This window comes from Anguilla rostrata, chromosome 4 (genome assembly GCF_018555375.3).
Source record: "Anguilla rostrata isolate EN2019 chromosome 4, ASM1855537v3, whole genome shotgun sequence".
In the NCBI taxonomy this organism is placed as follows: Eukaryota; Metazoa; Chordata; class Actinopteri; order Anguilliformes; family Anguillidae; genus Anguilla; species Anguilla rostrata.
In genome coordinates, this window is record NC_057936.1 from 24975206 (window position 1) to 24991522 (window position 16317).

A 16317-nucleotide genomic window follows, 5' to 3' on the forward strand; every position below is an offset into this window, starting at 1 on the left:
TGGGCGATCTGACGGCGCGCGTGTTATTCAGTCCATTAAAAGCTCGGGCTGCGCCAGTCTTTCGTTTGGCCCCGCTCGTTTGGCCCCGCTGTTTTTTCCCCGGGCGTGCGCGCAGCCGAACTTGGCCCCCGCTCCTCGAGTAATCTCGGACCGCGCGGGACTCGCTGTGGGAATGTTCAGACGCTTAAGTTTCGGAGATTTCTTCCTGCTGTTCAGAGAGCTGACGAGCCCACTGGATAAAGTGCACAGTTTTCTTGTGCCGCCCTTTATGAAAACATGTCTTCTCACACAACAGGGTGGTCTAGTCAGTCATATTGTATGTTACCCCTCAGTGCCTTCCATTAACCACAGTACTACTGAGTCAGACGATGTTTTGTGTCCGTGCGGTTGGTTATTCTATCATAAAGAACTAATGCGACAGAGAATGTTGAGAAGCACAGAGTACAACGTAGGTTGAAAGCTTTTGGGAGCCATTTTGTTTAAAACCGCACTGTCAGAGTTGTTACAGGCTTCCTGTGATGAATGGCCCAGGTGCTGGGAAATGGCCATCATTCCGTTAGCTCAGTCAGGTCAGAGAGCAAGTTCCTGAGAAATCGACACAACCAAATGTAAATTCCAGGAGGCGTACTAGAGATAGTGCTCCTTTTGTCTGTCAGACCAGAAAGACCTTTGCTTCAGTTTTGAGTTACACACATTTTCACCCTGTGTGCAGTGATGTGACTACCTATAGGTTAGTGAAGTCAGGCGTGGCCAGGGGTTGGAGTTTGGGACATAGATGGACATATCTGGGCTGTAAGCCGTTCCTTTTGTGTCCCCGACCTGCCTGTGGTAATCAGGCCCATATGTATCTCGGTACTCCTTCAGTGGGTCATTGAGTCTTGTAGGGGACTCACATTCCTGGACGCAAATTGTCCAGGAAAGATTGTCAGGTCACGGGTGCAAGAGAGAGTGGAGGGAGGACGGCGGGGGTGGGGGGGGCGGGGGAGGTTTAGCGGTGGGTGGGGAGGCCTTCTCAAGCAGGGGGGCCTGACCTACTTTCACTGTATCACTTATTCCTCCTCTCGGCAGATTTGATTTACCTTTCAAGTTACCCAAGAAACAATGAAGTGCCGCAATATCCGTAATCTCCGCCCTCCTCTCTGAAATGGGACCGGGGGAAAGGTTAATCCAGGTGCATCGCGTGAGTGTTCTCTCAGACGGCAGATTTGCGGGGAATAAAGTGCATTTGGGGCCGCCGGTGAACCCAATGGGGCCTCAGCCATGAGGCCCAAGGCATCATTAGGCAATTCGGTTTTGTTACGTGCGACTGAGTGGACATCATATTGCCCGCGTTACTTCAGGTCGAGCTCACTGTGTTTGATTTGTGAAGTGCAGTTAACAAGATTAAACGGTCTTTCCCGGCCATTGACACGGCACGGTGGCACTCTCGTAAGCTCTCTGTTCACGCAGTCCCTTCCAGTGTCCTCGCAGAAGGGAGCGCTGTACGTCCACGACGCAACAGTGTGCTCTTTCTTTGCCTTCACTGGGAATATATATCACAAGATACTCACCGTCGGTGGTAAAAAGCAATGGCATTCCTGTTATTTGATAATCCTATTAAACCACTATGAAAAGCAACCCACAGTCTGTATTTTTTTTCCAGTTGTGTTCACAGTGTTTCTTGTGTGGAATATGCAGCAAGAGCTAGTCTTCCAGTAGGTTGAAGCAGTTAGACAAAACATTCATTTCATGCCAGCCCCCCTCTGCGCTCCTGGACCTCAGCGTCTCCTCCTTTCTCTTTGCTCAATTTAACTCGCCCAAAATGACATACAGCAAGACTAGCGGAATGAAAAATAAATGAGATCAACCTGTTGTGTTTTAAGGCCCCATACGCCCCTCCCCCTCCCCCCCCCAAATCTGTGGCTCACAGTGGAGAATGTTCACTGTTTATAGTACTACATGCTGACTCCTGGTCTTCCTCTCTCTCTTTCTCTCTCTCTCTCTTTCAAAGGAGTCAAAGGTGTTTTGTTAATGACTTGTGACTGGGTTTTATTTTTGTTCCTTTTTGATGTTGTTTTTGGTTTGATACTTTGTGTAAAGACAGATTCAGACCCTTTTATTAAAACTACAATGTTTTAATAAAAGGGTGTCAAAGTCAAGTCTCTCTCTCTCTCACTCTCTCTCTCTCTCTCTCTCTCTCCCCCCCCTTTTTCTTTGACAGACTACCGGACCGGGCCCTGCTTCACTCAGGTCAACAACCAGATGTGCCAGGGTCAGCTGAGCGGCATCGTGTGCACCAAGACCCTGTGCTGCGCCACCATTGGCCGGGCTTGGGGCCACCCCTGCGAAATGTGCCCCGCCCAGCCGCACCCCTGTCGCCGCGGCTTCATCCCCAACATCCGCAGCGGAGCCTGTCAGGGTGAGGGAGGATCCCGCACGTGCCAGACTCCGTGCAGATCAAAAGCTCGGGAGGAATCATCCGAGATTCCCCAGCCCCTTCATCAGACCAAACACAGGCTCGCGTCTGTGTAAATACCAGCCTTTCTCCCTCATTCTCTGGCCTCCTCGCGCTGTTTGCAGGAGGCCTCCAACATTACCCGCTATTCTGGGAAACAATACACGTTGATTAACTGGAAGGGAATTACCCACAATGCCGTGGCCTGCTGTTGATAAACGGAATCTGTCGTCTTTCGGCAATGTCCCACGTGGCTTTGTCTGTTTTTTTTTTCCACTGCTGCAAAGGGTTTTACTGTTAGCTTTGTGCGAATGACCTTTTTCTGGAAAGGTCTACCAGGTCAAGCAGGCTGATGTGTTCTACCAGCTTAGCATTGTGCCTGTTCACATATCTGTCCATCAAGGAGTCTCAGGGGTCTGCCAGAGCAAGTCAGACGTAACAATGTCTAAGCCTCTGGCAGTCACTTAAGGGCCACTGTACTATCTGCTTTTCGCTCGGATATTAATGAGCCGTCTGCCGCAGTGAAGGTCCTGATCGGTCTGGGTAATGCGAACGATTCGCTTAAATTAAGCAAATTGAGAAAAACGGGCCCCCCGCCACCGCAGCCCGCAACTTCACCACCGAAAACCCAGGGAGGGGGTCTGGAGAGCACGGCCCATTTATAGTCTCACATGCCTTCCGGTTGGGCGATTCTCTCCTGGGGGTAAAAAACAAAAGCATTTTTTCAGTCACATTCCACTGGAGACGTTCGGATGCTCCGCCCCTCCCCCCGCTGTCACCGGGTGACTTTTCCTCCCTGGCGCCTGGTTCCTCGCTAACTTGGTGTGATATCTGGTGTGTGCTCCTCGGTGATTTCTGAAACAACAGTGTAAGAACACCTGAAGTTGCCTTGGAAAACACACCCATGTCCCCAAAAGCATGCCTTCACTGGGGCTGAACTGTGCTGATCATACTATAGATACATTTTAATTTGGGGTACATACTGTATACGACAGCAATGTAAACTTTTTAGATGTTCTTTCTAAACATTTTTTACTTCAGACCAAATCTCTCCTTGATCCTTATAATTTCTACAGTAGTCGTGGCCCTTCAGGCTTTTCAACAGGCTGGATTTCAGACTTCAGATCTGCTGCACGTGTGCATGGGCTCTGGGTCGGGACTGGGGGATGATGGGCGATGGGTTCAGAATGATTCCAAGTGCCCTGACTATCAGGGGCCCTCTGGGACATGGGATTTTCTGAGGTGGTGGGACCCTTTATGAACCTTATGTGAGATCTTTTTGTGGAGCCCAAAATAACTGGTGGCGCCCATACACGCGAGCAAACGAGGCTGGCACACAGTAAGGGCATGCAAATTGTGAAGCCAAGAGAACTTCTTGGAGGTCCTACATAAATAAGAACATATTTGCTGCCTTTGATTGAAACAAACAAAGAATATGGGCATTGTAGAGAATCAGGCTGATGAGAAACAGGCGGTTGGAAGCTGGTTTTTGACTTGACCTTGATGTGGTGAAGCAGCCTATCTGGCGAGAGTGGGGCAGTCTTGAGGAGGTCTGCTAGACAAAGCGTGGACTGTATTCGTGTGCCATGTTTGCATGGCCTGGAAACAAGGGACCAAGTCAATTGTGTTGTTTTTATGAGTTCGGAAATGCCAAGGGTTGCTCATTCAGCTAAAGTTTGAGAAAATGTTGAGTGGGGCCTCACTGAGCTAATGATGTGGTAATGTGTGAGGAGAGAAGATGATGAGGTGATAAATGTTCCTCCTTCTCATAAAAAGAAATAGCAAAGGAAAAGTTGTTGTCTGCTGCTGACAATGGCTTCCATCCGCAGCCCTGCCTAAATTCAACCGTCCAGCAGTCCATCTGCCGTGATTCACTACTTTTAATTAAAAATATCCTGTCTGTGAACCCGGTTTGTTCTTAGACGATCCCTCTTTGGTGGGAAAGTGTCGTAGGACACAGAGAAATGAAACATCGTGACAGGAACGTGGGAAACAGCTGTAACGTGACATGAACTCATAGTAATTTACCCAATTAGACAGAAGTATTTTTTAAATCAGACCAAATGGCTGTTTAATGAATGGCAATTTGAGGAGCTCTACTGATAGCTTTCAGTGCGGTGGGTTATTATCCTTTCAGCTTTGTTTCAGAACAATGGCGTTTTATTTGATTGGGCAGTTTTTACGTTTACATTTTGTAATTTGGAGAGTGACTTAAATGATTACATTTAATCCATTTATACAGTTTGACATTTTACTGAAGTAGTTCAGGTTAAGTACCTTGCTGCTCGAGGATACAACAGCAGTACCCCAACGAGGAGTTGGACGCGCAACCTTTGAGTTACATGTCCGTTTCCCTACCCATTGTTCCTACCCTGCCACCCCTATATGTGATGCCCTACAGCCGAACCCACGCAGGACATTAGTGGAGAATATGCGGGACACGCACTCATGTTCAGTTCTGGCGCGCCGGTTTTTGGACGCGCTAACGGCTTGCCTCTCTCTGCTTCGCTGTTGTGTCAGATGTGGACGAGTGCCAGGCCATCCCGGGACTCTGTTCGGGGGGGAACTGCATCAACACGGTGGGCTCCTACGAGTGCAAGTGTCCCGCCGGCCACCGGCAGAGCGACGTCAACCAGAAGTGCGAGGGTGAGTGGCCGCGGCGCTGACGGGCGTCCCGCTCGGTGTGTGTTCACTGTAATATTACACTCGGCACTCCCCGTGTATTCGGAGTAGTGCGATTTTCAAGTCGACGGTTTTCAAGGGACAGGATGGGTGGGGGTAAGTTTTGCTGGAAAGAAGATTAGGCGATTGCACAAAGGTCGCTGTATGCTGAATATGGCTGCTGTTCTCTTGCTGTGAGCGAAACACTGCGGCATACTCCTGGCCTCACTGTGCGTCCATTCAGTGGGAAAGTTTATCAGAATGCTCTTTAAGACCCTTGTTCCGGAGCCCCGGGTTTTCGGCTGTGGCTCGGCCAGTGCTTGTGAGGGCTTACCAGTGCTCAGAGTCCAGCAATCAGAGAGAGTGGGCTCCAGTTCAGATTACAGACCACTCTGTGCTGAGGGTCACGTTACTGTGTGTTGATTGGGTGGAATTTAAACAATGCTAAGAGAAAACAAACATGCGCATTGCAGGGCAAGGTCAGGAGGTTTGGATGTGGGCCTCCCCTCCGGGGGGCCTGAGATGCAGCTCTGAGAACTGCTGTAGACTGAGGAAGTGGAGGCCAGTTTTGGGTGTTTGTGTGTGCACGTGTTTGTGTGTGTACACGTGCGTGTGTGTGTTTGTGTGCGCATGTGTGCGTGTGATTGTGAGAGAAAGCATGGCGCGCGTGTGTGAGTGTGTGTCCGTCCACATGTGTAACTGAATCATGTCATGGACTAGTAATATGGTGGAATCTCTGTTCTCTCACACTCCCGGTACTGACCTGAGCCCTCCCTGGAGAGGCAGAGAGAGGTGAAATAGAGAGCCACATTCTTCCCCCCGTCCCGGGGAGGCCAGCGCCATAAAACAGTCCCATGACTCCGATAGTTTCAGCGTCGTATCATCACAGCTGTAGCACTTATGCCTCTGCGACTGGCTCAGAGTCGGGGAGTGCTGAGAGAAGCGCCTGGCAGCCGTGTCTTTGGTGTGCCCCCCCCCCCCCCCCCCCCCCCCCCCACCCCGTTAATCACAGTCTCTGACACAGGCATGTGTAATTACCTGCCTCGAGGTTTGGGTAACTGCGTCAGCCTGAGAGGAACTGCTTGTCATCGCTGCTTAGATCTTAGATATACATTCCATTCGAGAGTGCGCCCAACACTGCAAAGACCCCAAAAAATATGTCAGTGTTGACGTATGTCAATCTTATAGTTAGACTTAAATTCCGATTTCTATTACTTCTTTCTTAGGTAAGACGAAAAGATTGCCAATGAGGTGAGACAGTTTGAACCATTTGAAGATTTGCCAATGGGGTTAAGACAATTTCACTTACCAAATCAAAAAGCTAGTGTTTTCAACTTGAGAAAAGTAAAAAGATGAAAAATAAAAAGTGTCATTACAAGACTAAAACACTTGTTGAGTGAGACTTTTTTGCCAGTGTATCCCTGAGTCTCAAACACAACAGCGAGTGTCCTCTCCCTTGGGTTTGTTGTGTGGGCTTGTGCGCGAGAGCATGGTGAGGAAACAAGCCTTTTGTTTCCTGGGTACTGTAGTCAGCGGGTGGGGTTTGCCTGAGGTCAGTGCGTTGGTGAGAGACCTATCCTTTAATTAGGTCATCAAGCAATGGCCTGACTCCTTAGCAACCACCACCCCCCCCCCCCCCCACCCCCGAAAACAGCTGAGTTGTGTCCTAACCATACTGTGACTGGAGCCCCATTGACTGTGCTGTTCAGAAAGGTGCCCTGTGTTCTTTGAAGTGGGGTGGGAGAGGAGGGGGAGGGGCAGCTAATTACAGGACAATGGGAGACTGTGGTAAATCTGCCCCTGGGAAGGAGGCTGCTGGGAAGGTTTTCTGTGGAACGCTTGCCGTAATGTCCCCGAGTACAGCCCCCATACCCCGAGAAAGCCCTGCAAGCCGCTACCCTCCCAGAGCACGTCACCGTTCGTCAGACGTCCGTGACGCGGCCCCTCCCAAATGCTACAACGCGTCGATCTTGACTGCGTCCCAAGCTTGTCTTTCTTTTCTTTTTTTCTCTCTCTCTCTCCTTTTTTTAAATGCAGTTTCCAGGCTTCTGGAGCTAGCTGCTGGCATTTGAACAAAGCAGGACAGAGAAATTTACTGCTGGGGAGGGGTTAAGGCGAAGCACATGGATGATTAGGTCTTTATATGAGGACCCTTCTCTCTCACACACAGACACAGAACAGACAGAGAAAGAGTGAGAGAGAGAGAGAAAGAGAGAGACTCACCTAAAGGAACTTGCAAGGAGATCTGCACAAAAACACATAGAAATAAAATAAACCCGCCCTCCCACCCCCACACACTGACTGAGAGAGAAATAGGGAGAGTGGAGTGACAGAAAAATAGAGAGAGAGCCAGGGAGAGAGAGAGTATGAGAGACAGAGAAGGAGAGAGAGAAAAAGAGAGTGGGAGGGAGGCTTGCGCGCCTGAACACTGGCCATTTACTCAGGTGGCAGACATTTCCTTTCGAATACAGCCCTGTCAGTGTCTGTGCTGAGTAAAGTCTGGGCCTGTCCGTGAGGAACGCTGAGACAAGGTTTATTTTCGGTGTTATGATGACTCCAGAAGCCCCACTTCAGCACTCCCTCTGGGCAGCAGGCAGCAGGGCAAAACTGAATGCCTCTTTGCCCACCGCTGGGTGCCAAAACCCAGAGGGCAGGCCATGCCACACTTATGCCCTTATGCCACCATAATACACCCCCCCCTAGAAGCGTGTCTAGGCAACATCGCTTTTCAAAATATTTTATAATTTAAGTCATGCATATGTTTCCAGTTCAATGTTGTCTGGCTGTGCAAGTCCTTTAATGTAATACACTGTAAGGCAGTCGTGCCAGGTGTTGAGGGTTTTACTGCTTGGGTACACATCTGGACCTGCGCTGTGAAGCTGAACTTTGACTAACACCTACCGTGTTAAAACACTTCATCTCCACATATTTCAACGAAGAGCGGTGGACTGCGTAAAATCTGTTGTTGTCCTTCTACATCAAATGTACATGAAATACATACAGATGGGGGAAATGCGCAACAATAATGGCACACACGTGTAATCCTGCTATGCAGCCTGGCTTTAACACATGGCGGCCCTAACGTGACATCCTAGTGGGTGAGAGTTCACGGGTGTGCAGACGGTGCGGTGTGTCCTCAGCGCTGTGGGGTCACTCACCGCAGGCTAAAGATGGTGCGGCGAATGTATGAATGAAACAGGCAGGTTACGTTGCGTCATTCTCCTCGTTTTAAAGAGTGGCGTGATCAAAGGGAGCCTCGTTAAAATAACAATGCCTCAGAGCTGTGCTACAGCAGCCACTTCCAAGCCATCGTAACTCAGCGCATGACGTCCATCGCATTTCAGCTGCTTCAGTGGTTTAGCCTCACAGCTTTCCGGCCTAATGTGCCTGTGTGTGTGTGTGTGTGTGTGTGTGTGTGTGTGTGTGTGTGTGTGTGTGCCTGTGTGTGTGTGTGTGTGTGTGTGTGTGTTTCAGATATCGACGAGTGCAGCACCATCTCCGGTGTGTGTGACGGTGGCGAATGCACCAACACGGCGGGGAGCTACGTCTGCACCTGCCCGCGTGGTTACATCACCAGTGCGGATGGCTCCAGATGCGTAGGTAGGTCCCCCCCCCACACACCCCACCCCACCCCCAAATTCCAACCCCGCGGTCGCGGTCGGGATGCGGTTTCTCCCCGGTGAGTCGCGTGGCCCTGCGGCTCGCCCGCGTTCCTCCAGAAGCCCGGCCTCCCCGATCCCCGGTCCCCCAGCTTTGTTCTGCGCTGAGTCATTGTGCGAGCGGGGACAGTCCCGGTGGAAGCGAAACCAGGTTTGAATATTTTGCTTCCAGTTTAGCCATGGAAAAAATCTCCCGCTAGGAGGTGGAGGTCTGTTTGCAGGCATGATCCAAATGAACATCCACCGCATTCCTTAAAGGGCCCTGTGATGAGGTAGAGGGTTGATTATTTTAATTGAATAACCATGCCCCCTAGCTGGGCGAGCATTGTTGTAACTCAGACACTCACGTAACTACATTTCTCCCCCTTTGGCACCCTGTCCTTTTTATGTCATCCTTTCGAAGTCTTTGGCCTTCTCATTTGATTCAGGGCTGTTTTTTTTCTGTGTGGGGGGAATGTAAACGGCTCATGAGAACTGAACAAAGTCGACACTGAGCTCGCAAAGGAGCGGCCTGTTTCCCCACTGCCGACTGCTTTGCGTCGAAGGTAAAAAAAAAAACATCTGGGATCATTTACATGCTGGGAAGGAACAAAGCCAACTCCACAACAACAGTAAATGGGGGAGGAGGAGCACGGATAAATGGGGAGGAACGGGGAAGGGGCGCTGGGATACAGCCCTGGCTGCAGAGGGTGCCAGCGGAGGAAAATATTCCATTTGTTTTTCTGTGGAAAAACGGGGAATGAAGGAACGCAGCAGTCGGAGAGAGGAGCGCGGCGGCTGATTGGGAACATGCACGTAGGGGCGTCCGCCAGCGGGTTCTGATGGGGCTAGCGTGGAGTCGACAGTGGCAGGGAGGGAGGGTGGGAAGACTGAGCGCCCCCTAGGGGTCCCGCGGACCCCTCCGCCGGGCCGGACGGCAGAGCCAGCACGTCATGCCTCTGCTATTTCCCCCCGCTAACATTCCAGAGGAGCGCGGGCCAGAGACTCTGCTGATTCTGGACCAGGGTCTGCCTCTGTCTCAGGGGTCCAGAGCCTGCTCTCTTCCTCTGCTCTCGCTCTCTCTCTCCATCTGCCCTCACTCTCTCTCTCCCTCTGCTCTCACTCTCTCTCTCCATCTGCCCTCACTCTCTCTCCCTCTGCTCTCACTCTCTCTCTCCCTCTGCCCTCACTCTCTCTCTCCCTCTGCTCTCACTCTCTCTCTCTCTTCCTCTGCTCTCTCTCCATCTGCCCTCACTCTCTCTCCCTCTGCTCTCACTCTCTCTCTCCCTCTGCCCTCCTCTCTCTCTCTCTTCCTCTGCTCTCTCTCCATCTGCCCTCACTCTCTCTCTCTCTTCCTCTGCTCTCTCTCCATCTGCCCTCACTCTCTCTCCCTCTGCTCTCACTCTCTCTCTCCCTCTGCCCTCACTCTCTCTCTCTCTTCCTCTGCTCTCTCTCCCTTCCTCACTCTCTCTCCATCTCCTCACTCTGTCTCTCCCTCTCTCTATCTCTCTCTCTCTCTCTCTCTCTCTCCATCTTGCCATCACTTCATCTTCCACAAGCACTCTTCTACATACTCTCTCCTCTGTGTCTCATTTACACCGTCATCTTCACCTCTCTCTTCCCCCTTCTCTCTTGCACTTGCTCTTTTTCTCTCTAATTCTCTCTCATTCTCTCCTTCCCTCTCTTTTCTTTTTCTCCCTCCCCCTGTTTCCTCTCCTCTCCCTGTTTTTCTTGCTCACCCAGGCTAGGCCATCTGTCTTCTCTAACCCCATCGAACCCGTAACGTCCCCTGGAGCAAATAAAAGAACTTCTAGAAGTCTGCCGGACTGACACTATGACACAGGTCCTACATGCTCCTTATCAAGGTCAAGACGTGCTGAGCTCTGCAAAAAAAAAGAAAAGAAAACACTGTGCGCCTTTTGTGTTTATTCACATTCCCCCACCAGAAGATTTGCATCTGTGCTTTCGGGTTCTGGAGGGTAGGTCCTGGCGTCGTGCTAGCCCCACGTCCCGCTAACGTGGCCCAGATTCCTTGATTAGATTTCCTCCCCCCCCCACCCCCGCCCGCCCTCGTCCCCCCAGCTGGGAACAGATGAGGTGAGCAGGGGGCCTTGGAAATGACGACAGGCCGATTTTTTTGGGGAGCTGCGCCCCTGGGCTGGCTTTGGTGTGCCACAGAGAAGCGTTCCGGAGGGAGCTGTTGAGCGCGACGCTAATCAGCTCTAATGCCCTGTCTCACTGTAAACCCTCGGTCTGTAAAAACGCTCGCTAAATGAAAGCACGCGTTTGTGCGCGAGGTCTGTTTCCAATTTAAACCATCATCCCCCCCCCACCCCATGTCCCGACTCCCCCCTTCCTGCCCCCAACTGGGCTGCTCTCTAGGGAGAGCCGCAGTGCTGTTTAAAGTATACGGCTATTGCCCCATACGAACAGCTTCTCATGTCCTAGGTAATTGGCTGGGATTGCCCCACATGGAACTGATTAATTCCAGACTGCAAATTTAATCGCCCCGTGCCTCCCCCCACCCCCCCCAACAAATGTTTCATCAGGGCATATACATGCCCATGCACACGTCCTCTCTGCCCACTTACTCTGTACCTGCCCTAACCACACCCCTTTCCCAGGCACTGCCCACAGGCATGACCCGCCCCCCCCCCCCCTCCAACCCAAGGGAACTGTAGTGATCTACACAATTTGAGGGGGCCCTTGGATCCATGCGTCTTTTCTGTGCCCTTACAACCTCTACAGGCCCCACCTCATAAAGTGACTTCCTAACAGGCTACCATGAAAAGAACTCTCATGTTCTCGGCTTCCTGAGTTTGTGAGTCACAAGAAAAACAAGTCGCGCTGTTTTTTTGGGGCGGGGGAGGGGGGAGGGGGGTGGCCCATCCCACCCACCCGTGTGCCCGGTCCCCGTCTCTGGCCCCAGGTTTCCAGTCTGCAGTCGTTTTTCTTTCTCTACGTTCTGCACCATCAGCAAGAGCTGAAGCGTCCATCCCAGGAAACATAGTTCCTTCAGCATTCACCTCCACGAAGAAGCAGTGAGCTGCATGTATGTGTGTGTGCTGAGGAATATGTTTCTATTAGAGCACACACCCTGACTCTCTCTCTCTCGCTCCCTCTCTCCCTCTCTCTCTTGCTCACTCCTTCTCTCTCTCTCTCTCTCTCTCCCTCTCTCTCCATCTCTTTCTCTCCCTCTCTCCCTTGCTCTCCCTCTCTCTCCATCTCTCTCTCCATCGCTCCCTCTCTCAGATCAGCGAGTGGGGACCTGTTTCTCGGCCCTGGCGAATGGGCGGTGTGCGGGCGAGCTGACGGGACAGTACACCAAAATGCAGTGCTGCTGCGATACGGGGCGCTGCTGGGCCTCCGGACAGATCCCCGAAATGTGTCCCGTCAGAGGATCCGGTGAGTGCTCATCCCCCCATTTTAGAGGTGTACATGCACACACGCACACATGCACTCAATCAGACACACACGCACACGCCCATGCACACACACTCACTCAATCAGACACACACACATACACGCACTCAATCACTCACACACGCACACGCCCATGCACACACACTCACTCAATCAGACACAAACACGCACACACACGCACTCAATCACATACGAACACACGCACACACACATGCACACACGGACACACACACTGAATCAGACACACACGCGCACACACACATGCACACACATGAACTCAATCACACACACACACACGCACACACACACATACACACACGGACACACACACTGAATCAGACACACACGCGCACACACACATGAACTCAATCACACGCACACACGCACACACACATGAACTCAATCACACACACACACACGCACACGTACTCACGCAGCAGCAGACGTGCGTGCAGGTGCACCTGCAGAGGAACTCGAGCAGGGCCGATGCGTTCCAGCTGACATCCGGCTTTGCTTCCTTCCTGGAATGCGTCACCAATCAAAATAAAAGGAGATCTCATCACGCTCGCCCGCCGGCGGAGGCAGGGGGGGAGGTTCTCACGCGATTGATCATGGCCGTCTGAGGCAACAACGGGCTTTCACATCACTCTAGACGTCTCTGCTGGAGCACACAGGGGCCTTGACTTTGCTCTAGATGTGCGGCGTCTCTGCTGGCACATACAGGGGCCTTGACTTTGCTCTAGATGTGCGGCGTCTCTGCTGGCACATACAGGGGCCTTGACTTTGCTCTAGATGTGCGGAGTCTCTGCTGGCACATACAGGGGCCTTGACTTTGCTCTAGATGTGCGGAGTCTCTGTTGACGCACACAGGCCGTGTTGGGGTTGGGCAGCTCGTGCTGCGCCCCCTTGTGAATGAAGAGAGGAAAGACGGGGGTGTAATGATGTCAGTGCCGACGAGGCCTCTACTTTGGCGGTCAGGCCAGTGTGGGAAGTGGGTCGGCGTTGAATAAAGAGGACTTAGCCCACTTAGCCCCGGCTTTCCTCGCAACGTGAGAAAGATGGAGAGGATAGAGACCGAGGTACCCAGCCTAGCGCCCCTCGGGCCAGCCCCTAATCCACGCATTCCCCCGCTACCCTGGAGAGCGCCCCCCCCCCCCGCGCCGCTCCCTCTGTTTTTCCCCATTTCCCCTCCCCTCTTCATGCGAAGGTATGAGTCATCCACTGTAAACGGACTCCAGCGCAAGCGCAGGACAGGGTCTATGTTAATTACACAAGCCGCCCCGAAGCCCTCTGACGAAGTCTATCGCCCCTGTCAGAGATTACCTGCCCTCACCGTGGCCGAGCCGCACACCAGAGCTTACGTGCGGCAGGCGTGATTTTAGGCGCTCTTTGAAGTGTCTGACTCCTAACTTATTATTGTCCGTGTATCACGGGGACCATTAGAGGTATGGTTCTCTGACGGGCCCAGTGATAATTCACTGCGTATCACAAAGGAACCGTCAGGAGTTATAACCTCTGACTGCGCCGGATTCCTTTAGCGAGAGGGGGGTTCCGCGCCCTCTCCATGGCTTTGATAGCTGGCGCGGGACGTCCCTGCGATGCGTATTCATTTGCCCCCTTTCCCTCTCTCCCGGTTAGACGAGTACCGGCGCCTGTGCATCGAGGGGCTGCCCTACGGGACCGGCGGTAACGGGGGCTTCCCTGGCGGCGGCGGCGGCGGCGGCGGCGGCCACTACGGCTACCACTTCAAACTCCCCCCAAACGGAAACGGCGGTCACGGCAACGGAGGGGGACACGTCGGAATCGGGGGTAACGGCCCTCTCCCCATCCCCAACATCGGTGAGTGCTCTGTCTGACGTGCTGCTGCTAGCCCGTGCCTGTTGTCTGATGTCGCAACGAAGAAACAGACAAGGAGCTGAAGTGGTGCTTTCTTGTTAGCTCCGAATGGTTCATTTTTGCTTCGACAGCTTGGCTTCTTGTCTGGAGCAGAGGCCTGTCAAGATAATTAATGCATGCTTGTGTTGTGGAGTCCACAGGACTGTGTGACCTCAGTTTAATTTTCTTGATGTCTGAACAGTTCCTGTAGTTCACGGTCACTCGTTAAATATGTAAACAGGGACGCGCGTCATCGTGTGTGTGTGTGAAATGTGTGCCCCGCAGGCACGGTGACGCTGAACCAGACCATCGACGTCTGCAAGCACTTCACCAACTTGTGTCTGAATGGCCGCTGCATCCCCACGGCGCCCAGCTACCGCTGCGAGTGCAACATGGGCTTCCGCCAGGACGTGCGCGGCGAGTGTATCGGTAATGTCCTGCTCCCCCCCCCGTCCCCCCCGTCCCCCTCCCCTCCCCTCCCCTCACACACACAGAACTTCAAAAGCCCTCCCTTAGTCGTTCTTTCCTTTGTATGTATTCAGCAGATGCTTCAACCCCGAGCGACTTTCGCAGTTTACATTTATACAGTACATACTCTTCATTTGTATAGCAATTCAGTTTAGACACCTTTCTCAAGGGTCCAATACCAGTGCCACATTTAGGATTTAAGCTGGCAACCTTTCAAGTTACAGGAGCGGTTCTCTAACCACTACAATGGACCCACACAGAAACACACACACACACACATATACACACACACACGCACACACGCACACACGCACACACACAAACATGCACACGTGCATGCACACAGTGTTGAAACTCATCTTTCCGCATTGATGAGTTTCCCATTCATCGTATGAATTCGATCCAGCTTCCTCTATTTTAATCTGCCATTTCACTTTCACCCTTCAGTTGGCTCTCTACCCAGCTCACTCCAGTTCAGCCAAGTTCAGCGCTGATGTCAAAAAGTATTTAGCAAGGCTGCAAAGCCTGAGACTTCCCAGAAAACTTCCATTCCAGGAATTCAGGCTGTGCTGCCATCTGCAGGTCAGGCTGTGGAATAACGCATTTCTGTACTGCTGTGATGTCATCACATGCAGGTGGCAGCAGAGGTTTTGTAGTAGGGAGATATTCCACCGATGGGCTTGGCTCCCTCTCTGTGGGCTTTGGTGGTCCGCTCACTCATAGGTTTGGCACACCAAGTCAGGGAAAAGTAAAGTTAGGAAAGAGAGAATGTGAATGTAATCGGCCTGACCCTTCTCTTCCCTCCCTCAGATGTGGACGAGTGCGTAAGCAACCCCTGCATGAACGCGGACTGTGTGAACACGCCGGGATCGTACCACTGCAAATGCCACGAGGGCTACCAGGGCATCCCCTCCAAGCAGACCTGCATTGGTGTGTTCCGTTCTCCTCATATGTACCTATAGTGAACTTGGTTTGTGTGTGAGACCTCGGTCAATGGTGTGTGACGAATGCGTTAATGTTGAGCGAGTGGCTTGGTTACTGTGAGCTCAGCCCAGCTGCCCGTGTCTCTGTGAGCAGCGTCCTAACTCCGCGCCATCCGCGGTCCTCCTTTCAGACATCGACGAGTGCATCGTCAACGGGGTGATGTGTCGCAACGGCCGCTGTGTCAACACCGACGGAAGCTTCCAGTGCATCTGCAACGCTGGCTTTGAGCTCACCCCCGACGGCAAGAACTGCATAGGTGGGCACTGCCAAACTTCTCTATGCCAGGACAGCCCACTCTACATCCTGGATTTAGTCATTCACAAAACACTCTTATCCAGAGCAAATGATATGAGCTCACGTATTTTATTTATATACAGCTGGATACTTACTTAAGCAATTCAAGTTGAGTTCCTTCAAATCAAAGGTAGAATGGCTGTGTCCCAGCTGGAGTTCAAACCAGCAACCTTCCCACTAAGCCACATGAGCTACCCTGCGGACACACAATGTCTCTCTCACGGTGACTTTTGACCCCATTTGGCCCAGAGTACACACGAGGATGTTTTAGGATTTGAGGTAAAAATCCAAGCTTGAAGCTGTGGTAGCAAAGTCACAAAGTTATTCAATGCAGAACTATAATCTTAAACGGGGGGGCTTTAAACTCAATTATTTGTGTGCTGAATTTTTGTGAGGGTGAATCTATTGATCAGGGCCAGTTCTTGGCATAAGTGACAAGGATGGTCACCGAGGCATTATGTGACGGAAACCCCCCACCACTCCGCCCCCTCGGTCGATATTAGAAACCCCCTCGACAGTCTTGCCTATGGCGCCAGAAAG

At 52.0% G+C, this 16317-nt stretch overlaps 1 protein-coding gene across 1 annotated transcript in view; it reads left to right on the forward strand.

The window, feature by feature from the left end:
- The window catches only part of fbn2b (fibrillin 2b), a 69960-nt gene that overhangs the window by 22184 nt on the left and 31459 nt on the right, over nt 1-16317 (forward strand). Inside the window, exons 7-14 of the mRNA XM_064334051.1 lie at nt 2201-2398; nt 4955-5080; nt 8570-8695; nt 11986-12138; nt 13795-13995; nt 14317-14460; nt 15310-15429; nt 15614-15739. Of these exons, the coding sequence (XP_064190121.1) occupies nt 2201-2398; nt 4955-5080; nt 8570-8695; nt 11986-12138; nt 13795-13995; nt 14317-14460; nt 15310-15429; nt 15614-15739 (1194 nt within the window). The remainder of the gene's footprint in view (nt 1-2200; nt 2399-4954; nt 5081-8569; nt 8696-11985; nt 12139-13794; nt 13996-14316; nt 14461-15309; nt 15430-15613; nt 15740-16317) is intronic.